This window comes from Ictalurus punctatus, chromosome 10, assembly GCF_001660625.3.
Source record: "Ictalurus punctatus breed USDA103 chromosome 10, Coco_2.0, whole genome shotgun sequence".
NCBI classification, from domain to species: Eukaryota; Metazoa; Chordata; class Actinopteri; order Siluriformes; family Ictaluridae; genus Ictalurus; species Ictalurus punctatus.
The window spans coordinates 24,910,546-24,934,623 of record NC_030425.2 but is presented as its reverse complement, the minus strand read 5'-3'; the positions used below and the strand labels follow the sequence as shown (position 1 = coordinate 24,934,623).

Below are 24,078 nucleotides of genomic sequence, written 5' to 3'. Positions count from 1 at the left end.
TATTTGGCACAAAGACCTGCAAGACAAATGCAATAAAATCTCGCTAACACATGTACAGCAGCTATGAATGAGAAAAAAGATGGAATGCATTTTCAAGATACATTAGCCTTCTGGAGATTCATCTGCACAACATCAGCCGTGTAGTTCAGGTCGCAGTCGCGTAGTGCCCTGATGAGCTCGTCCACTTTGGCCTCCGCTTTGTGCATCTTCATCCACTCTTTGAACAATTCCCTCACTTGTTCCTCCAGATTGCGAGGGTGTTTCTCTTGTATGCCTTCGAGCTTGGTCTCAGCGATTTTCAGTTTCCGTCCATATTTAATCCACTTCCTTCCCAGTTGCTCACTGATCACTTCTATTGCACAGTTGATTTTTTCTGGAACAAAGACATATAATCCATAAAAGTGTGAGAAACAGAATTAAATGACATTATCTTGATGTAAGCAAAACCACACACCACCAATTCACACACCACAGACAATTTGGAAATGCCAATCAGCCTACAACGCATGTCTTTGGACTGGGGGAGGAAACTGGAGTACCTGAAGGAAACCCCCAAAGGACAGGGAGAACATGCAGGCTCCGTCACACGGGGCAGAAGTGGGATTTGAACCCCCAACCCTGGAGGTGAGTTTTGTGTTGGGTTAAGTCATGATCCAGACAACGGAAATACAAATCCACCCTGAATGATTTGCATATCATTATTTATAATCAATATGTGATTCTTTCATCAACGGTTTCCTACATTACCCACAATGCCCTTGGACTACCCTGATTAGAGTGGCACCACTGAGAATACATACCTACCCAAAAGAGACAGTGACATCACAGTGCTTTAGTCCTTTAGTCTCTGTTGAGCTTTGTTACCTCCTCATCTATACACTCTACTCAAACAGATCAGCTTCCAAAGCTTCAACTGTCATGCTAATACCTGCGTCAACGTAATTGGGCTCGCCACCTCATAAATTGCTAACTAGATACGCTGAGTCTCTGCTGTAACTCAGTGCAATCGTGCTGTGTAGCTGCCTCCCATTCTGGAACTTTGAGCACAGAAAAGGACAGAAGAGTTACACTTTCCAGTTTCTCAGTACATTGGCAGGCTGCATTTTTTTTTGAGAGAGAGATAACTTAAGTTAGTATTTAATATTAACTTAATATTAAAAACTTAATAAGTTTGGCAGCAGTGTGGTGTGTGATGTGCCTGCCATGTTTCCTGTTAAAGTTCATCGCAACTTTGCTACAGCATCCCGATCCAGCCATGAGAATGACACCAAAATATTCTTCTTGTCATTTTTAAAGGCTATTAGAATTTTTAAAAATTATATATATATATATATATATATATATATATATATATATATATATATATATAAATAAACCTTTAATATGTGTGACGTGTCATTCATTAATAAATTAAACATCACAATCATTGGCAAATCATTGTGGTATAAGTGGAATAACACACTCCAGACAGTGCTGTTAGATGAAAATAATAAGCACACGCACTGTTGTGTGTTATTCCTTACTTGTAGCTAGCGATGTCCCACGCTGATGTCAGTGCAGCATGCAACCATCACTTCTCACAGAAGTGACAGAAAAACAACACCAGTCAACAAATTAGCACCAGAATTGCTAAAGCCATCAAAAATATTTCAGTATAGATATATTTTATGTGTTTCAGGGTGGAGTTTTCCTTTAAGTTCTGATCTGTGGACTTTTTCTTTAGAAGAAGAAGCCTTTGTCACATATACATTATAGTACAGCTTGTTAGGAAGCTGGGGTCAGAGCGCAAGATCAGCCATGATACAGTGCCTCTGGAGAACAAAGGGTCAAGGGCCTTGCTCAAGGGCCCAACATATGGTGGTGCTGGGGCTTGAACTCCCAACCTTCTGATCAGTGATTAAAAGCTTTAAAGTCCCAGTGAAGTGCTTTGAAATGCACAGTGTTATTTGATGTGTTGATGTAATTTCCACTGAAACAGGAAGTCAGACGGGACATATTGAGTGTCTCCTCCCCCTTTTTAAATAGCCGATAGCGTTTCGCTTACTTCACAACCTCGGCCGTACTAAGCCGTACTTGACAGTTAGTACCCTGGATATTTAGTGTTGGGGGACACTTCATATACTAGAGAGCATTTGATTGGACAGAAAACTCTGATGAGTCTCTGAAGTGCAGAATGATGTCATCAAAATTGCTGATCCGTATCGGTGGTAGACAGAGACTTTAATGCCTTTGGAATGCATATGTCTTCTAAATGCAAATTTTGTCATTGTCTTGGAGCAAACTAGCTTATAGATAACCATAAGGCTAACAGTCAGAATTCATAAAAACCACAAAACAAAAATGTCGATTTCATGTGGACTTGTGATCCTTGGGCATTTTTCGTCGCCTTCCTGTTTTACAATCACAGGAAAAGGAAAAAACAAAAACAAAAACAAAACAGATTTACTTTCAGGACAAGGAGAAAGTAAGTAATTACACACAGCACATTACACATGTTATGACCTGAATTAAGTGAATCCACTCGAAATAAACCTCAGGTCTGTGGGCTGTTCTGATCTGATAGTGGTGCTGCTATGAAAGAATGGTGTTCCCCAGAAAAGGCACCGTGTAGCTATAAAGTGGCGAGTCTACAAACCTAGTTCCGTTTCATTCGGCAAATCGGTGGGGATCGGTTGTTCTTGTTCGTAGTTGTCGATTAATTGCAGTAAAGCTTCTTGTTCACTGAGAAGCTTCCGTAAATATGCTGTATCATAAGGCCCGATCAGTGCTCTCTCGATCAGATACTCAAACAGCTGAATGCCGCTGGTGATCTCTTCCCTTTTCTTCTTTCCAATATCCTCCCCACACAGAAATTTCATCGTCGATAAGTTTTCAGAGCTCAGCTGTTTAGATATTTCCAACAGCATAAATTTGAATCTATCCATGTTTTTGTGTCGGCAGTTTAAGATGATAATGCAACTTCTTACAGACACACACCAGACATTTCCGGTTTCGTTTTAAGAGCTAGTGGACTGGGCTGGTCAAACCATGAGTTAGGACGGCAAACTCCTTTCTTCTTCTTCTTTTTTTGAAGCTTAGTAAGGACAATGTTGATAGTTTATCTTGTTTGGTAGTGTCCAAACCTCGTCGACTGACTAAAAAGTCCTCAGGTTGCCAAACCTACGCTAGAGGGCAAGGGTAAGTTTCCGGTTCGGTGCTCCACCTCACTTCAGGAGAACCTTAAAGAGACAGGCTTCATTGTTGTTCATTTTATTTTTATACAAAACAGTTGCTAGGAAAGTGGCTCAGTGTTTTTAAACAGCACACAAATCTAGAATAGAAATTCTCAAGCTTTGGGCAGGTGTTTAAACTGTGAAGTAAACTCTATGAGCCACCTCAGCACCAGTGCTACCCACTTTTTTAAGTTGAATGTAGCTAATTTACTGTATGCTCCTGAAGTCATTGCCGGATGACGTCATGTGTAATTTGCATATTCATAGCTGAACATGATTTTTATATATATATATATATATATATATATATATATATATATATATATATATATAAATTAATTCAAAAAGTGGAACTTTCATATATTCTAGATTCATTACACATAAAGTGAAATATTTCAAGCCTTTTTTGTTTTAATCTTGATGATTATGGCTTACAGCTCATGGAAATTTAAAAAATCCAGTATCTCAAAATATTAGAATAAAGAATATATAATACAGAAATGTCGAGCTAATTAACTCAAAACACCTGCAAAGGTTTCCTGAGCCTTTAATCTCTCAGTCTGGTTCATTTCAGACAACCACAATCACGGGGAAGATGAAAGTAAATGTTGCATTTCATTTGGAAATCAAGGTCCCAGAGTCTGGAGGAAGAGTGGAGAGGAACAGAATCCAAGTTGCCTGAAGTCCAGTGTGAAGTTTCCGCAGTCAGTGATGATTTGGGTTGCCAAGTCATCTGCCAGTGTTGGTCCACTGTGTTTTCTCAAATGGAGAGTCGATGCTGCGTCTACCAGGAGATTTTAGAGAACTTCATGCTTCCGTCTGCTGACGAGCTTTATGGAGATGCTGATTTCCTTTTCCAGCAGGACTCTACACCTGCCCACAGTGCCAAAACTACTAGTAACTGGGTTGCTGACCATGGTATTACTGTGCTTGATTGTCCAGCCAACTCATCTGACCTGAACCCCATAGACCTGGGGTGGGAAAGTCATTTGGGGTACGGGGCCACATTGGCTAAAATATCACCGTAGACAGGCTGAGAACCATCAGAACAGTTACAATTGAACTTGACCCTTATTTATCACCCAAAATGGAATTCTGAGGTAAATTTTCATATAACAGCCATAATAGGCAGGATTAGGCTAACACACAACATGAAGGATACAACTGATATAAGACCAGACCTATAATTTCACCACTTTACACTGAATTTTTAAAAAAATTATTTCACAAAAGAAATATTCTGTTGTCCATTTTTCTTGGCATCTACGGTATTCAGAATCTACCTTTCGTTTCTTTGAAAGAGACATTTTTTACATACTGACGTTTTCACGTTACATTGGAAATACCCAAATATTACAAGTAACCATTAGCAACAGTAAACATGTATAGCCTAAGGACGCCGACAGGAGGACCTCTAGTGGATATATAAGTAAATACATATGTGTGTGGATAATTCTTCACATTTCCGTTACATAGCGTTACTTGGCCTACTACCTCATCAGGCTATGTATGCTTTTAGACAAAAAATAATGCACCCCTTTTGACTAATCATATTTGAGAATTTAACTGTTCTGTGGTAAGGAATAAGTAAGGAATAAACCAACAAAAAAAACCCTGCTGTTATAGGCATACAAAAATAATCCACGCTGGGAAGGTGTGATATGGGCCCAAGTGAAGTGGATTATTTTTGTATAATGGCACGGCCCGAAGCGTGTTATTCCACAGCAATTTGCCAATTATCCATCCATCTTCTATACCGCTTATCCTTTTCAGGGTCACAGGGAACCTGGAGCCTATCCCAGGGAGCAATTTGCCAATTATAATTTTTTTTTAATTTAATTAACGAACGAACAAAAAATGCTCTATTTAACTAGTCATGTTAGGGAATATCCACATGACTAGTTAATTCCTTTTAGTTCATATTGTCATGTTATTTAGAAATCAGATAATGTAAACTCCTCTATCCTGAAATCAGATAATGTAAACTCCTCCACCCTGAAGACTCTCTCATTTTATGAAACGTACTGATTGTTACAACGTGCTGACACTGGAGATTGCTTCCTAAAGTCTCCTAACAGAAACTTCACCACATCAATGATCACATGTTTTTCTTTGTGACACAAAACACATATTTTGAAATCCAATCATTAGACATCGATTATGTGGATCGTCCACCATACAAGTCCCTGTTTAAGTTGTTACTATAGAAATGATCACATGTTCGAGCAAGCACATTAATATAAACCTGTTCTTTATGTTTTAGCTGGATCTACTGTAAGAGCTGAACTCTTACAAGTAATACATTAATAATCTTCTGAGTTAAGAGTTCAATAGAGTGGTACAATAGAGTAAATTATGATTTATTTCTAATAGGAAGGAATCGTCTTTAGTGAAGTAATTCTGTTTTGTTGCCATTTTATTTTGTAAGAGATTAATTACCAAATGCAGACCAGGGTCACGTCATAACCTTTTTTATTTTTTGAGCAAAATTCAAAAACACAAAATACAATTCCGAGTGCTTATAGCAAGTTTATTTGAAAGTTGACAGATTTGCACTGTTGCCTCGATCATTTTTGAAGAAGCCAAGTTCTAAATATTAAATGAGTTTTATAGACATCAATAAGTCCTTTCTTTGTAAAGTAACAGTCCTTAAAATGTTATATAGTTTATATATTTTGTCAGTCAATGAGAAACCCAGGAGAAATTAAAAAAAAAAAGATGTGTTGAGCAAGAGTTCAGCCTTTTGGAGTAATTCATTATTGTTCTTTCAATTTTGAGAAGAATTAGAATATGCTAATTTTATTGACAGAAAAATGTATACAAGTGTATTTCTGCAAGTTTTACAAGACATAGTAATGTACATGCAGTATTAACAGTCAAGACAGGAGATGAGACTAAACAGATATATATATATATCTATATATATCTATCTATCTATATCTATCTATCTATCTATCTATCTATCTATCTATCTATCTATATATATATATATATATATATATATATATATATATATATATACACACACATACATACACACACATATATACACACATATATACACACACACACATATATATATATATATATATATATATATATATATATATATATATATAGTGTGTGTGTGCGTGTGTGTGTGTGTGTGTGTTTAAATATATATTTATAAAATAAAATAAAATATACACACCTACATACCTCTGAATCAAACCACTTATGATTTGATCCCACCCAGACAGACAAATGAAGTAAAAATTGGAATAATTATAAAGCAACATACATTTCGCATTGTTAAGGCCTCTTGAGCTGCAGTTATTGTGTCCACTATGTTCTAACACAAAAAAATGTCATAGTTATACATAATATATGTATTAAAAGACAGCAGACATATTTTCAGAAGTACAAAAAACATTCATGCACGTAAAGAAAGCACCTAATTATTTGTTTTAATGCCATCTAGTCTATTATACCCTTTGAATGAGATTACAGATGCTTCTACTGAAATGTATTTAAAAAAAAAAAGACCAAGAAGAAAATATACATTTTCTCTTACTTTACTAACTATTAATGCACTGCAGCCATTTATATTATATTTCAAGTTTGCTATCAAAAGAATCTATTCCTGTTAGTCAGAATCAGTCAGTTATGTTAAGGGGCCAGAATTCTTTATTTCTTAGCATTATACAATAACACTATAATTTGCTAGCAAAAAGAAAAAAAGCTGCAGGTTTACTTACCATTCAATTTACAGACCTGTGGCTTTATGAGGCATGACCTTGCACATAATGGTGTTAGATTTTATGACACATTTATTACGGACAACTTTGAATGGCATAATTAGGACATGCGATTTTAAAAACAAACACAAAAAAACCCCCCAAAACGACAACTTGGATATTTGTTGAGGTATGGTTTAAATAAAATCGATATAAAAGCGAGTGAGCTTTTCTACAACTGAGACAAACAAACAATGACTACATAGAAAACTTTCATATGACACACAAACAGTAAATACGTAAAAACCTTAATTTGCATATTGATTAAAAATAACAAACAACAACAAATGTCTGTGCATTTCGTTTACATGTTTACAAAGTAACCTAGACAAAAAGAAAAGCTAAGCTGCAAGGTATATGGTAGTCTTGGGACATCTCTTGTGATCACAACCAGACAGTCTCAGTGCCTGCGTCTGCCTCCAGTCAGCGAGCTGCACTTCCAATGTAACATTTCACCTTAAACCATTGTAACCTTCACACTTTCAGACAAGCCGGCTCATCTCGTTTCGTACAAACTTCTGATGTGCTTTAAGGATAGATGTATTCTTCCCACCTTGGGCACACGGACTAGTGGTTGTTGATTTGCACATGCAATGGCGTTCGAGAGCGTGACTGCGGACTGGGGTTGCTCTTTCGCTTGCTCATTTGCCTCTTTCCCTGTTCCTCCTTCATAAAGAGCTCCACGACCAGGTTCTTCTCCTTGTGCATTTGCAAACTGATATCTTTGGGGATGTCTGGGATTAGCCAGTCCACAAAGTCACTCATTAGCATCACCATGTTCTGCAAAGACAACGAGTTCAGAAATCAGCTGCTGATGAAAAGCACGTTATTGACATTTTCTTTGGAACAAGTCGAGTCGAACCCTTTTCAGTCACCTGAAAGACGATGACAAACGCCAGCCGTGCTGCCAGAATATTCCAGAATTCTCTCGACAGTTCATATGGGGTATCCGACCATGGGGAATCTCTGTAATCCTTAAACCTAAGGACAGTATTTGCATTATTACGAACAGAATAAACTTTGCCGTGTGTCAGCAATTAGATTATATAATACTCTATATTGCGAATGCCCGTCATTATGCTCTCAGACTGTACAGATGGCCGCACAGCTGCTGTGTAATATGATGTGCATGGAGTGCCGTCATGGGCAATGGCCTTGCGCCTGCACTGCCCATTTGCCCCAGGAATAAAGCCAATGAGGTAAGCCAGCACAGGTCCCAAGAGCGTCACTGATTTTTGGTGACCCATTTTGGTGTAGTACTGTTGTAGTGGTCACTCTTTACTGAAGGATCCTTGAGGACCCCATCTGTGTTAACGGCATCGAGATAGCCAGCTATCATGGTTATGCAAGTAATGGTATCTATATGCATACCACTAGCTTACCTTAAGTAATAACAGTTGTGGCCATAAGTTTACATACGCCTTACAGAATCTGCAACATGTTAATAATAAATAAATAAATAAATTTTTAAAAGTGGGATCATAAAAATTGCATTTTGTTTTTTTATTTAGTACTGCCCCGAATAAGCTATTTCACATAACAGATGTTTACACCGATCATCCTGTTCAAAAGTTTACACCCCCCTGGGTCTTCTTGAGCATCAGTGAACGGTTGCACCTTTTGTAATAGTTGTGTACGAGTTCCTCAGTGGTCCTGAGGAAAAGATGGATCTCAAGATCATATAGCCGCTGTTGGAAAGGGGTCAAATATGTAGAAGATGCTGGAAAAGTAAAGAATGTGCCGGACCTGGAGGATTTTTATGAAGCACAGTGGGCAGTCTAACTGCTCAGGACAATCAAGAGACTCATGAAGAACCATCACAAAACATAAACACAGTCGCTGATCGTCCTGGTAACGACACACAGTGTTAAGAATCAAGTAAATTTTTGAACGGGTTCATTTGTGTAAATTCAGTTATTGTTATTGCGTCTTGTGGACTAGATATAAACATCTGCTATGTGAAAAACCTTATTCAGGGCATTACTAAATAAAAAACAATGCAATTTTTATGATCCTCATTTAAAAAAAAAAAGACATTTTGCAGATTCTGCAAGGCATAAACTTATGACCTTATGTACTTATGTTAACTTATGACCTTGACTGTACTTGATTCAATTTAAAAATTTTGTTCATTTTTTAAATTTAGATTGACAGTAGCAAACTACCAAGCTACTCGTCAAAACTTTCTCAACTATTTGAAACATGGCACAATATTACTGAATATTAATATTCACCATTTCCACAACTATCCATTTATTTTTGTTAAATAAAAGCACTTTGTATATTAAAATTTAAGCCTAATAAAAAATGGTATTTAGAGAGTCGGTCATACAAGTCCCTGTGTTCTTGTATGTAATGAAACAGCATAAACACATATCTAATATATAGCTGTGATTTGAATAACAGCCAGAAGTATTGTCAGAGCTGCTGTTATAGGAAATAAATCAACACCTTCTGACCAATCAGAATCATGAACTCATTAGCAGTGTAGTATAAATAAGAATATCATGAACTGTTATTGTGGTAGAAAAATGGTCATAAACACAGCAACAAAGGTTGTCCTTGTTGGACTAAATGATTTCTGTCAGCACCTGCAAACTTCCACTTTGTAGCCCAGGAACATCGGCTCGACCGGGTCTGTGTTCGGCTGAAAGTCCGTGACGTTGAAATAGGAGAGGGAGTGGTTGACGAAGCCGTGCAACGTTCCGTCAGGACTGTACACGTACTGATAAACCAGTCGGGGGATGAAATCAGATGTGAAGGAGATCACAAACGCCTGAGGAGAAACAAACCATTATGAAAAACAACAACATTTTGTGATATTTTCAGTTTCAGTCCTGATTAGAAACCACAGAGATTTGGCAACTGGCCAAATTTAGCAACCGCTAGATTTGACACTTTAATAACAGAAACTTGTTTTTGAATCGAAGATCGTGAGAGTTTAGTAACAGAAAATCCAACCTTAAGAACTTACGTTCACTATGACTGCCACTTTGCTCAGTCCTCTCAGAAGGGTGTACCAGATGCCTAGACAAGAGAGTGGTGTAACATAAGGTGGCTTGCAGCAAAAATTCTGAAGAGATCATTCATTTCATTTTAGCTATTTAGTACACATTACAAATGTCACATTACTATCAAAGTATCACCACAAGGTGGCGTTCAATTATAGCCACGGATGTTTCGAGAATGTACAGATTTTCAAACTCGAAACACAAGTCGGTTTGCATTATATGATTTATGATACATCACTATGGACAGACAAGTTAAGGCTTTATCTTAGACCCAGAATAAAGACTATCGTGCAACAATCATGCACCATGCTCTTCCATCTGTGACATTTCACCCACCATCTTATGTTGATACTCTTAACTATATTCTTCAGCCCATATTTACAGTAATTAAATCCTACCTCTGCTGTAAAAGAAAGGACAAACGGAGCAATGGCAGCATACAGATACTAACCGATATCTTTAGCCTTAGCAGCAATGGGCCGTCTGTACTCCGAGACAAATTTCTTGGCGTCGAGGCGGATCTCAATAACGTTGTTCAGGAGCGCAAACAGAGGAGCCAGAGGGAAGGAGGCTACAAACAAGGTCACCATTCCAAACTGGATCACTAGGATGATGAGGACAAAACATTTTGTGTTATGAAGCTTTATAAAGAACTTCCAGTGAATAAAAAGCTCACAAAAATAGCTTGGGGATCCAATCCAGAATATACGCTACATCAAGTGCAGTTCATCAGAAGATTGGGGCAAGAGCTCAAAATGGTACAAGGTCAGGTCAACAGATTCCCACAACATTTCTGAAATCTGCTGGAAGCAACATTCTTTTAGCTCGCCTGAGTGGTTTCTACAACTAAAGCTTGCAACCTCACACTGCTCTCCAGGACCCACAATGCCACTCTCTTAGCAGAAGGCCAGCCCACGCTGCAGCAGAGAGAGATGAGCGAGAAAGCTGCTCGGATTTTTACAACCTCGCTTTTACAGAGCTAGTAGTAAGCAGACGGCATTTTCTGTCTGGGTTAGATAACATCATCCAAATCCACTCAAATGTAAAGGACAACTGAGGACAGACTGAACAGATAAAATGTACTGTATAGTCACTGACTGATTCATTACAGCCTGTGTTTACTAATAATAATCAATATAAAAATCCACACGGAAACGTTTTACACCGATAACCAAGGCAGATCTGATCTGAGAAGGAAGGAAGGAACAATGAGGTTTTAGGAAAATCTCTAGAAATGCAGTTGTCCATATTGCAGTTGTTTCTTGTCTCTGCATACATATGTGTGTGTGGGTGTGTAGTGACTCACTCATCTCCATATACTCTGGATTAAGGCCAACATAGGGGTCGAGGAAGTGGTCTTTCTCATGTCGGGCCAGGGTTTTGAAAAACTCCTCTTCTTGTTTAGCGTCTCTCTTTGACTTACGACGGCGAAGAAGTTTCTTTATTTTACTGCAACATGGGAATATGGTTAGTCTAAATGGTTATATACATTTCCACTTCATTTTGTAAGGAATAAAAAAACAAACAAAAAAAACATGGAGTGCTCCATCCATCCATTCATCTTCTATACCACTTATCCTTTTCAGGGTCACGGGGAACCTGGAGCCTATCCCAGGGGGCACAAGGCGGGGTACATCCTGGACAGGGTTCCAGTCCAGCAGGGCACAATCACATACACATTCACACACTACGGACACTTTGGACATGCCAATCAGCCTACCATGCATGTCTTTGGACTGGGGGAGGAAACCAGAGTACTCAGAGGAAACCCCCGCAGCACGGGGAGAACATGCAAACTCCGCACACACAGGGCCACGGTGGGAATCAAACCCCCGACCCTGGAGGTGTGAGGCGAATGTGCTAACACTAAGCCACCGTGCGACCCAACATGGAGTGCTGTTATGGAAAAATAATAAGCGAATGGGGTAGTGATTATTTTCCTGTAACTGCAAGTCCCAAATGGTTTTATTCCTTGTGTGACACAGCAACTTATCAATGATTACAATTTTGAAATTTTTTAACGAACGACACGTCATACTTTTAATCACTTACACTTAATGTTGCGCGATGCCCCCGACAAAATTTAGTTCCTGTTATCGCGTACGTTATAGCAGCTATAAACAGTTGCTTGCTCACTAACCTCTTTTTTTCTCTCTGTCTTGGTCATCTTACTGAAATACTGAAAAGCCGGCCGTGAACACTCTCCCGAGGTATGATAAATAAATTTTCACTACATCAACGATTATACATTTTTCTTTGTTTAATAACAACACTTGATTATGTGGAGTGTCCACCATAGATGTGTCCGTCATGAGTTTTTACTATAAATATGAAAACATATTGGAACGATTTGTCTTGCTACCAAAACCACCAACACAGCTACCGATATAGAAAATGAGTACATTTTAATCAATTTTCAATTCAATTCACTCACTCGCTTTCCATTCACTATTCTCAAGGCATACTGACTAATGCGAAATGAACACTGTGGTGGTGGGCTGAGAGCGTACATGCACATGGGTGTGTATACTCACGGAATGCCAAGCTCAAACAGATTGTTCTGGATAAGCTGCTTGCCAAGCATGGTGATGCACAGCTGAATACACAGCTCCATCAGGCAGCCAGCGTGAGCACACTACAGCAGGTACAAAACAGACAAACCACAGTCGCTTATGTAACACTACCACTATACTTATTTTAAAAGCTTCGATATGAAATTACGCCCGTGTTCCGGTGCATTTTTCTGCTACAAATGCCAAAAGCTTGTAATAGTTGAATGAATAAGCTTAAATATAGACCCACCTCCTCCATTCGGTAATTCCCGACAACGTACAAATAGTTGCCTGGCCGGCCAATGAGCCTGAAGGTATTGCACACAAAGTTAATGTAAGAAATGTTTACCAGCCATGACACTAATGCAGGCCCACCAACTTCGAAGAGGAATAATGCGTAGTCCTGCTGTACGTTTTCGATATTGTCCTTCCACAAACCACTTGTATAAAGTAGACTCCGGCATGTACGTATATACGAGGGTTTTGTCCGTAACCACCAGGCGCTTGTGTGTGTGGGGGGACGACGACGACGACAAAAGCTGTCGCTCATGTGTTTTAGCTAAGATGAAGAAACGTGAAAAGGAAAGTGTGCATGTAGACTTTTCTTTTGTCTACATCTTAAATAAAACAGCTATTTTATTATTTTTTTAATTTTAAAATTATGGCTGTTAGTGAAAAACCATGTTTAATCGCATATTAATTTCTATAGTGATGGTCTATACAGTCCTCTTTTTTGTTCAGTCAGTATCTTAGACTCTCCATCCATCCATCTTCTATACTACTTATCCTTTTCAGGGTCGCGGGGAAACCTGGAGCCTATCCCAGGCTGCATCGGGCACAAGGCGGGGTACACCCTGGACAGGGTGCCAATCCATCGCAGGGCACAATCACACACACACTCATTTTGGACATGCCAGTCAGCCTAGCATGCATGTCTTTGGACTGGGGGTGGAAACCGGAGTACCCGGAGGAAACCCCCGCAGCATGGGGAGAACATGCAAACTCCACACACACACAGGGCCACGGTGGGACTCGAACCCCCGAACCTGGAGGTGTGAGATGAACATGCTAACCACTAAGCCACTGTGCGATCTTAGACTCTGTTAGCAAAAAACTGTTAACTGATGTTAGCTATAGAAGCTACTTTGTCTAAATGTTAACTAACATTAGCGAACGTACACCGATAGATTTGCTTTCACAATAACGAGGTAAAATCATTCTGCATTTACCTGGACAGAAAGAAAGGGAACAACTTTCAAGTGAGAAAATCGAGTTGAGATGAAAAGAACCAGCCAAAACATGTTCAGGCATTCTGAGGTCGTTCAAAGTGCCTACACAGTCGGCATTCGTTCCATATTCGTGCGTGATTGGCTCATCTATCGTTTTTATTTGGGGGAAAAACAAAAGACTCAAAGTCAAAGGCATAGTTTTAGAGATAATTCATAGCGACGTACACTGACGTTAAAATGCAGCAGATTGACGCAAAATGCATGAAGGTTGGCAGGTCTGCACATATATACACACACAAACCTACTGTATATGGTTGTACAGCTTAACAGCACAATGTATGGAGGCTATATGGAGAAAAACATGTTCTTGTAATTAGTTTTCTCAAGACCCGTACTTCTGGTTATAACTATGTGTTGGGCTACCAGAAAAATATAAGGGAATACTCTGACCTGCCTCTGAAGAAAGCCAGGTAGACGATTGGAGTGAAGGCGTTGGCAAACTTCAGGATGAAAGTCTTGAAAATCAGCCTCTCCTCAAAGCTTTTGTCTGTTTTTGGCACCTCTGATGAATTTCAAATGAGAGAAAATGTCAAGAATGACTTCAAACAGAAGCCAAAGTCATCCTCACTTTCAAGTCATGTCTAAATCTCAAAAGTTCAAGTCATCTTCCTAGTCATTAAAACGGTGACTTAAAATGTATACTCAGCAAGTTTGGTGGAAGTTAACCAAAGCTATAGTCTCACAAGCCAAACTTCTAGCTGTAGCTTGTGAGTCTGGTCCTTTTATAGTTTTTTTTTTTACCCGATATAACTTTGAAAGATTTAAAAAAAAAAAAAAAAAGATTGAACTTTTTTTTTCCATCCAGTAATTAACCTGCGATAGATATAAAAAAGTCAACACACTCCTGTTAAAATGGCAGGTTTTTGTGAAGTAAAAAATGAAACAAAAACAAACAAACAAACAAAATAGACCGAAACCTCTCATTGTGACATTACAATGTATATTATAACAACATTATTATATTGTACTAAGAGAAAATCAGAAACATTTTTTAGGAAAATAAAAAAAGTTACAATAACTTGGTTGCATAAGTTTGCACTATTATTTAGTACATTTAATAATTTCTAGGTTTCTACTTAAAGTTGAGAGAAGGATTTGAAGCTTCTACTAGATTTATTTAGGTGAGTAACTGAGCTTTTACTTGAGTGAAGAATTTGCTTTTAATGCCATGCTACAGAGACTGGAGGGTTTGTTTTTTTTTTCCTGGATGAAATTTGAGAATCTAGTACTCGAGTACTATATCACTGCAGCTCCCAAAGAAGACACCTCAAACTCACCCAGAGAAGTGAGCCAACGTGCCACCATTCCATAGATCTCGTCCATGATGATGATGATGATGAGGTTGATGACAGCTGCCGTGGTTTTCACCGTGGCCCGAATGTTTGAACGAAAGGGGGAGGAGGAGCTCATGTGTAGAGCTGTCTTGATAGAAATCCTGTAGAGGATCACTCCAAACACGATGGTGAAGGTCACGCAAACCTGTACAGAGCACCAAATCGATGGATATAAAATCACCACTTATATATATACTGGATATATTATATAAATATATTATATATATATATATATATATATATATATATATATTATATATTATATATTTTATATATATATATATATATATATATATATATATATATATATATATATATATATATATTATATAATATTATATATATTATATTATATATATAATATATTTATATAATATATTTAAGTTATAACTATTGAAAAGCATCACAGCATAAAGATTACTGTTAAATTATAGATTTTGGGTCAAACTATTTAAATAAATCAATAATAATTATAACATTTTATATTGTATATTTATATTATATTGTACATTATATATATATATAAATATAATTATAATTATTGAAAAGTATCGCAGCATAAAGATCACTGTTAAATAATACATTTTGTCTCAAAATATTTAAATAAATCAATAATAAAAAAATATTTTTTTATATTGTAAATTATATTTATAGTATATTATACGGCACTGTACATTGTACAGTACACTGTACAAAATTTAACAATTATTGAAAAGCACTGCAGCATAAAGATCATCATCAAAGCTGTGCAAACATCAGAACTCTCTCTGTCTCTCTCTCTTTCTCACGCTGTCTGTCTCTCTCTTTCTCTGTCTCACTCTCTCTCTTTCTTAGTCTGTCTCTCTCTCCCTCTCTCTCCCTCCCCCTCTCTCTCTCTCGCTCTGTCTCTCTCCCTCTCTCTCTGTCTCTCTCTCTCTCTCCCTCTTGCTCTGTCTCTCTCCCTCTCTCTCTGTCTCGCTCTCTCCCTTGCTTGCTCTCTCTGTCTCACTCGCTTTAAAAATGAAAAACTCGTGTTAAAAATGAACTGTCTTTATGAATACAGATATGAAAAAGTGATTTTGTTTGCCATCACATTCCCTTCATCTCTATTCACACTCCCATCTGTGTACTAACACCAACCAGGGAAAATCACAACCAGGTGGAGGCCTTTTGTGTGTCTGTTTTTAAAAACAAATTATATTGTTTTCAACTGAGATGAATGAGATACATACATTGCAATGTTCAGTGCTAATTACAGAACAGAATATAAGGTTTAAGCACGTTTAGACCGACAGGAAGGGTTAACATACCAAGAAGAGCATCATGATAAGGATGGTCATGTAAGCTGGCAGCCTGTCTTTGCATGTCAGCTTGTGTTTTCCATGCTAGAACAAAACAAAAAAAAGTGTGAGCTATCATCAGTTATAGTAAGCTCTCAAGCTCGCTCTCTCTCTCTCTCTCTCTCTCTCACACACACACACACACACACACACACACACACACACACACACACACACACACACACACACACACACACACACACACACACACACACAGTTCACTAGACTAAGTGAACTCTGTCCTGTCCGGCAGATCAAACAGAAGCTTTCCGGATGTGACTCATCACACAGCCACATCTCATTTCAGCATAAAAACAAGTAAGGTCAACATTATCTGAGTGCACATGACACAATGAAACAGCAGTCTTTCTGACCACAAAAGAGTGGTCAGTCAATAAAAAGTGAGGGATGTGCTATTGGATATGCCAATCAGTTTATCATATGGTTCAATGTGAAGATAATGGATGCAGAGAGGGAGAAGGTAAGCCAAAGCTCATAAAAAATTTTGGACACAATGATGATTCAGTGACCAATGAACTCTGCACTAACAGATGAAAGGATGTCATTTAAAATCCAAGCACTGTCAGGGAACCACTGTTGGGCCGTTAAGTCAAGCCCTTATTCTTCACATGCTCTAGAGTCAGTTAACCTTGTGTTTTCACCAGGGGAGGAAGAGCTCAACTTTTTTTTTTAATGGATGCCAACACAATACAGTTTAATTGATATGGTATAATATTTATTTTTCAGTCCGAAGGGCTTAATTCAGAATTCCTCAGTTGGTTTTGGCATCAAAAGCCCTTAGATACATGATAGAGTTAATCCTTAGAAACAGCGAAATGAACGCATTTTGCTTTAAATAGTTAAATGTATTTACACAGGTGCCTTGGTGAAAGAAAAATTTCACACATTTGACATAAAAATATTTCTCTATAAAACAATGTGAAACTTTATTACTATTATTGTTGTTGTTGTTATTATTTAATACAGCCTGACACTGTGTAAAATTGTTTGATCAATAAACAAACAAACAGCAACAACAAGGCCAGCACCTTTGGTTTCCATATAAAATAATAAATAAATTGCTTTTTTATATGTAAATATATAAATATCATTTATTATCATAATACATAATAAAAATGCAGTTTTGCACTGTTTTGAAGTCATATAAAATACATTATTATTATTATTATTATTATTTCCTGTAACATTCTAACATTGTTTTATAGAGAAATAAACAAATAAATACATACATAAACAAACAACATCCACATGGCCAGCATACGGGATGTCCAGCACCTTTGGTATATATATATATATATATATATATATATATATATATATATATATATATATATATATATATATATATATATATATAAATAATAAATAATTAGCTATTTTATATATAAATATACAAATAAATTATTTTATAATAAATGAATTAAAATGTAGTTTTGCACTGTTTTGAATATATAAGCACATACAATATATTTTACATGCTTATATATTTATTAATATAATAATTATCATTCTTATAATTCTTCTTCCTCTTATTATTATTATTATTATTAACCACCATTCACAAAGGTGCTAGAGCTCCACCAAGTTTCCAATACCCACCGTACATTTGTGAAAGCTCACCTTTAGACCTTCATCGCTACTTTTCTCTTTCTTCAGCCTCTTCTGCCTGACATGGAACTCATACTCTGGTCGCGGTTGGCTCTGGAGACGACAGCACAATTCAGAACGTGCATGAGGCTTTGACGCCCAGCTCATCCAAAGGAGTGATTGGTGAAAGAGTCAAGTGCATGATGACAAAGTTGAAGGAGGTATTCTGCCAAAAGCGTCGTGTTAGCATTTAGTGAGCATGACACTAACATTAATGCATCCACTATACACATTCAGTGCAGTTATTCTGGGTGGCATTCTCTGTGTGTTTTAAACGGTAATGGTGCAGTGCTCTCAGTGACAGATGATGGTAAGTGAGCAGCTTTTGACCACGGCCCCAGGACAATAGGAGCTTCCAAACCGCCACACAGTGATTTGGATTAGGAGTGTGAGGGTTTTGTGCAACCTATTCCCTGAACAAATGAACGTTAAAGGCCACAGCAAAAAGTAAAAATAAAATAAATAAATAAAAATGACAATATGGTGACTGGACGTGAAAACACAAGAGAGTAAGTGTCCGAGCTACTATGCAATGGCTAAGAGCGGTGTTAGAATTCAATATCATCAATCCAAACCTTATTTTCTTCCTGCATAAGACACAAACAAAATTAAGCATTATCAGATGCTTTCATTCCTCAGACAAGACATCACTTCAGGATTCAATCAAATGACTGGCGAAAAACACGGAATTGATTCTCCGATCGGGATTTTGAATTTCCGTGTCAGAATGCACAACAAACCTCCTCCTCGTCAAAGCCCGTCATGTCCCAGATGTAATTAAGCCTCATCTGTCTCCTCTTCCAATGCTCCATGAACATTGTGGCTGCAGAACACAAAGACGCCAAATTCAATTTGAGGTACTGTCCAATCTAGTCCTTTTAGCGCATTTTAATATTGATCTCAACACAAAGTAGATGTTTATGGATCATTAACATGATTAATATGCTACAAATGAATGCAAAAATTGCACAGTGTGTCTAGATGGTATTAAAGTCTGACTACTGGGGGCATTAGCAAAACCAGGGAAATAGCTGCATTTGTCTTTTATAGCATGGAGCTAGAGATGAAAACAAAGTAGCCACTTTTCAAGCTTCTGACAAGTGACATTTTTGTGGGGTGGAAAAAAGAATAGAAAAATCTCCAAGGAAGCGTTAAGCCATGGATTTGACAGTAAAAAAGTCTGAGATATTTTAAAGTCAAAGAGACTTCAAAAACATGATCGAGCGAGAGACAGACTATTGATAAGAAAGTAAAAGAAGTGACAGACTGCACAACTAAGATGCTTTCAAAATACTCCATAACCATTAAAACTGTAAATAATGTCAAATCTGAAAAAGGCACCTACCCCAGAGCGCCATAAAGATGGAGAAGAAGACGGTGGCCATGTTGTCGAACAGGTGGCTGGCCCTGGCAGTGCCGCAAGCCTCGACGAGCTTCCAGTAGCTGCATGCGCGATCGCACAGCGGACACATGGTGATGTTGTTCCTTTCATCACAGATCTCCATACTGAAGCATGTAGGAAATGGGACAGGAGATCAGCAGCATGTAATATCTTTCCTGAAAACTACTATTCCATTAGCTATTGGTTTAAATAGGGAAAACATACATAAAATAGCAGGTGCATTTCAACAGATTTACACTGTGATTTATTTTAAGACATGCAATATAATCATCATGGACATTTCATCTATCCATCCTGCTTATCCTACACAGGGTTGCGGGGAGCCTGGAGCCTATTCCATGTAACTCGGGGCACGAGGTGGGGGACACCGTGGACGGGGTGCCAGCCCATCACAGGGCACAATCGCACACCCATTCACACACTATGGACAATTTGGAAATGCCAAGCAGCCTCCAACACATGTCTTTGGACTGGGGGAGGAAACCAGAGTACCTTGAGGAAACCCCTCAAACACGGGGGAGAACATGCAAACTCAGTGCACACCGGACAGGGACTGGAATCAAACCCCCAACCCTGGAGGTGTGAAGCAAACTTGCTAACCACTAAGCCACCGTGGCCCCCTGGACATTTTGTTAGTTTGAAATAACAAGAACAGCCACACACAGCCAGCACAATTTGTTCATTTTATTTAAAGTTGTTACTTTTATCCTAACTAGGCATACACTAAGTAGAGTTCTTGAATATAAGAATTGTTTGCAGTATTCAATATTAAAAACAGACACAGCAGAGCATACATATAGCACTTGACATTGCATCAGCATTCACAAAGGATTAACGCACAGCATGCTGCTCGAAATACAAAATGCCAATTGTTAAAATGTCAAAAGATGTTGGCTGTAGGCCTAGGATTGTAGGTGGGATTGAGCTTTCTTTAAAATGTCACTGTAGACCTCTTTCCACTCATCGTCAAAGAAAAGACCTACTTGTTAATATGTCAAGTTTTAATACCTTTCTCAACTCAATCATTTGACTAGACATTTTTATTTCAAATCTATTAATACATAATTAAGACTGCAAGCTCTTCTTCAGCATTTCAACATTTCAAGCTTTTAGTCATAAACGCAAGATTCATATTGTTAGCTGTGGTGAGAACACTGTTATATAATTTCTATGGAAACCACTGCAGTTCATAGTATTGTTATATACAATCCCAATTCCAAAATAAATTGGGATGCTGTGTGAAATGCAAATAAATGTAAATAAAAACAGAATGCAATGATTTGCAAATCTCATAAAACCATGTGTTATTCACAATAGAACATATTAAATGTTTAAACTGAGTAAATATACCATTTTAAGAAAAAAATTAGGTCATTTTGAATTTGATGGTTGCAACACGTCTAAAAAAAAAAAAAAGTTGGGACGGGGTAGCAAAAGGCTGGGAATGTAAGTGTTTCTAAAAAGAAACAGCTGAAGGTTAATTGGCAACAGGTCAGTAAGATGATTGGGAATAAAAAAGAGTATCTTAGAGAGGCAGAGTCCTTCAGAAGTCAATATGGGCAGAGGTTCACCAATCTGTGAAAAACTGAGTCTAGAATTTGTAGAACAATTTCAGAATAATGTTCCTCAATGTAAAATTGCGAAGACTATGAATTTCTCATCATCTAAAGTACATAAGAGAATCTGGAGAGATCTCTGTGCACAAGGGACAAGGGTGAAAATCAATATCACATGCCTGTGATCTTCGGGCCCTCAGGCAGCGCTGCGTTATAAACAGGCATGATTCTGTAAAGGAAATCACTGCATGGGCTCAGAAACACAGTTCACCGTGCCATCCACAAATGCTGGTTAAAGCTCTATTATGCAAAGAAGAAACCATATGTGAACATGATACAGAAACGCCGCCATCTTCTCCGGGTCAAAGCTCATTTAAAATGGACTGAGGCAAAATGGAAAACTGTTCTGTGGTCAGACGAATCAAAATTTGAAATTCTTTTTGGAAACCATGGACGCCGCATCCTCTAAACTAAAGAGGACTAAAGAGGAGAGGGACCATCCAGCTTTTTCATACGGCTCAGTTCAAAAGCCTGCATCTCTGATGGTATGGGAGCGCATTAGTGACTATGGAAAGGCAGCATCAATGCTGAAAAGTATATACAGGTTTTACAGCAACATATGCGTTTATCCAGATTCCAAACCCATCTTTAATTCTGAAAGACTCTGCCTCTCTAAGATACTCTTTTTTAAATACCCAATCATGTTACTCACCTGTTGCCAATTAACCTAATTGGTTGCAAAATGTTCCTCCAGCTGTTTCTTTTTAGTAACACTTATTTTTACAGCCCTTTTGTTGCCCCTGTCCCAACGTTTTTGAAACCATGAAATTCAAAATCACCTTATTTTTTTCCTTACAATTTCCTCAGTTTAAACATTTGATATGTTTTCTAATGCTCTATTGTGAATAACATATGGGTTTATGAGATATGCAAATCACTGCATTCGGTTTTTATTTACATTGGACATTTTTTGGAATTGGGCTTGTACTGTAGGTGAGGTCATTTTAATAATGCGTTCATCCTATTCATCATGCGAGGATAAATCGTGTGAGTGTGTTGTACATTTTGGATATAGTTAGGAGCATTTTAGTTACTTTTTCTAAACTTCTGTAATTAAGGATATCCGTTTTTCTATTTTTGGGGACTTCAACCTTCCTACAGTATGAAAACAGTTTTGCTCTACAAAGCCACTGAGGTGACATGGTGATTATTTTAAATACAGTGTGGATATTGTGGCCATGAGTTAATATTTCGAAGCTACACATCAGGTCTCTAATAGCCATGAATTATGCCGTGGCCATGAGATACCAAAGTCGAGACGACAAAGTTGATATAAATGGCCATGAATTGTGTATCTTGAGGCCACAACTTAATATGTAATGGGAACGCCATATTTAACATGTGGTCTCCTCACTTAAGGTGAAGAGTTTTCCATGGCCACACATTGTTTAGTTCAACTGATTTCTCTGTGTATTAGTGTTTCTCACCACAATTGAACTTTTTATGGCCACAAAAGTAGATTTTGAGAAAATCTGTAACGGCTCAGGAATATCCCCAACACTTCTCTACACTTTTTGTTTTTTTGCGCTTAATTATTGCTTCGAGTTACATTTGAATAGCACTGTAATACTTTACTACACATGACAGTCACAAAACTCACATTCTTTTCCTGAATGTAGATTCGAAGTCCTAATTCGAATAAATCAAGGTATATCTTTAATATATTCTTCAGTTTTGAGTCAAAATGTAGTTGTGAACTACCTAGATCAAGTCTGACAATTTACTGTGTCTACACAGCCTTCCACAGAGCATAAAAAATGCAAAGAAGAAACAAATGCAAGAGAAAAACAATGACCCGAGTCCAATGTTATGAAGTTTTCCCTTATAAGGAAATGTACTGATATACTGCAAAATACTATGTATTATATTTATTAATATATGTATTTTTTGATATATTATGATATATCTAATAAGGCCACATTTTGCCTCCAGGCTTGTCTTTGATAATCAACATGCATGTGTGTAAGATGAATATAAAATCCTGCATAATCAGGGGCATACAGTCATTTCATACAGTGTTTTATATATAGAGATGTTATACAATTATACCTTATGTATCACACAATATATGTGAAATGTGTTAACCTTCTCCTCACTAGGATTGATATGTTTCTCCATATAGCTTATGAAGATTTGTAATAATCTTTATATAGCGTGTTAAATTACATTTATATTTTGCTGTCTTAGGGTCCGTTACTATGCTTTTCTGTTCCCATTGCCACGTTCCTTTTATTGGCCGAAGAACAAAACAGAAAGAAAGGCCTGATAGAAAACAATTAATCACATAAGATGTTAGTGCAGTAGGTCTCAGTATTCTCCAGAGCTACTCAATATTCCTGCACAATAACGCATTACTGTTACAGTAAAAAGTATTCAGAGCAGCTGTGAAAGCTTCAGACGATAAAAGGATGCCAGCAGTCGGCATCCATTCACATGTAGTTAATCTGTGCCTTAAGTGCAGCTCAAGAGTGCTGTGAATTCAGCGCGTATGCTTAAGAACTGTCATTACAGACTACATTAGCGCCCATTATGACTGCAGACAACTGTATAACAACTTTTCTCCATCTAATTACGACGTGTTTGGAAATCCATCAGGAGGCAAGCTGAGTAACCGACTGTTAGAAAAGTTTTACCTGCATAACTGCTTCCTTAATTACTTTTATTTTCGAGTTCTCCACTTGCTTTATCCGAGTAAGCCTTAGGGCACTTGGCAGTTCTGTAGTAAACGTTACTGGGCATGGTTTCTTACTGACTCAGACATGTACTCAGCCATCAACGCTCAGGTGAGTCCGTGTCTCCGCATCGTGTGAGAACACAGACACAACCTGTTCAGCTGGATCATTAAAATGGTATCAACCAAATACTAGCGCCTGCCTTATCATGCTGCTCTATAGGCGTG

General features: G+C 37.7%; 2 protein-coding genes and 1 long non-coding RNA gene across 5 annotated transcripts in view; 1 reads left to right on the top strand and 2 right to left on the bottom strand.

Annotated features, from left to right (window-relative positions):
* Nucleotides 1-92: 92 nt before the first annotated feature.
* fadd (Fas (tnfrsf6)-associated via death domain) lies at nt 93-2,924 on the bottom strand. The gene is given in 2 exon segments (NM_001200297.1): nt 93-373; nt 2,636-2,924. Coding segments are annotated over 2 exon segments (570 nt in total).
* Nucleotides 2,925-6,640: 3,716 nt separating this feature from the next.
* The window catches only part of ano1a (anoctamin 1, calcium activated chloride channel a), a 39,009-nt gene continuing 21,571 nt past the window's right edge, over nt 6,641-24,078 (bottom strand). For all 3 annotated transcript variants that reach the window (XM_053683154.1, XM_053683153.1, XM_047157951.2), the window contains exons 12-25: nt 19,507-19,667; nt 18,902-18,984; nt 18,135-18,215; nt 16,464-16,538; nt 15,118-15,319; nt 14,231-14,342; nt 12,802-12,859; nt 12,534-12,634; nt 11,306-11,448; nt 10,451-10,603; nt 9,963-10,015; nt 9,580-9,764; nt 7,864-7,969; nt 6,641-7,768 (exon numbers count right to left, since the gene is read on the bottom strand). In XM_053683154.1, the coding sequence (XP_053539129.1) occupies nt 7,556-7,768; nt 7,864-7,969; nt 9,580-9,764; nt 9,963-10,015; nt 10,451-10,603; nt 11,306-11,448; nt 12,534-12,634; nt 12,802-12,859; nt 14,231-14,342; nt 15,118-15,319; nt 16,464-16,538; nt 18,135-18,215; nt 18,902-18,984; nt 19,507-19,667 (1,726 nt within the window). In that variant the 3' untranslated portion in view covers nt 6,641-7,555. The remainder of the gene's footprint in view (nt 7,769-7,863; nt 7,970-9,579; nt 9,765-9,962; nt 10,016-10,450; nt 10,604-11,305; nt 11,449-12,533; nt 12,635-12,801; nt 12,860-14,230; nt 14,343-15,117; nt 15,320-16,463; nt 16,539-18,134; nt 18,216-18,901; nt 18,985-19,506; nt 19,668-24,078) is intronic.
* LOC128633704 (uncharacterized) lies at nt 18,185-24,039 on the top strand. Its single transcript, XR_008397084.1, has 4 exons — nt 18,185-18,322; nt 18,801-19,018; nt 19,499-19,706; nt 19,875-24,039. It is a non-coding gene; the product is annotated as an uncharacterized LOC128633704 (long non-coding RNA).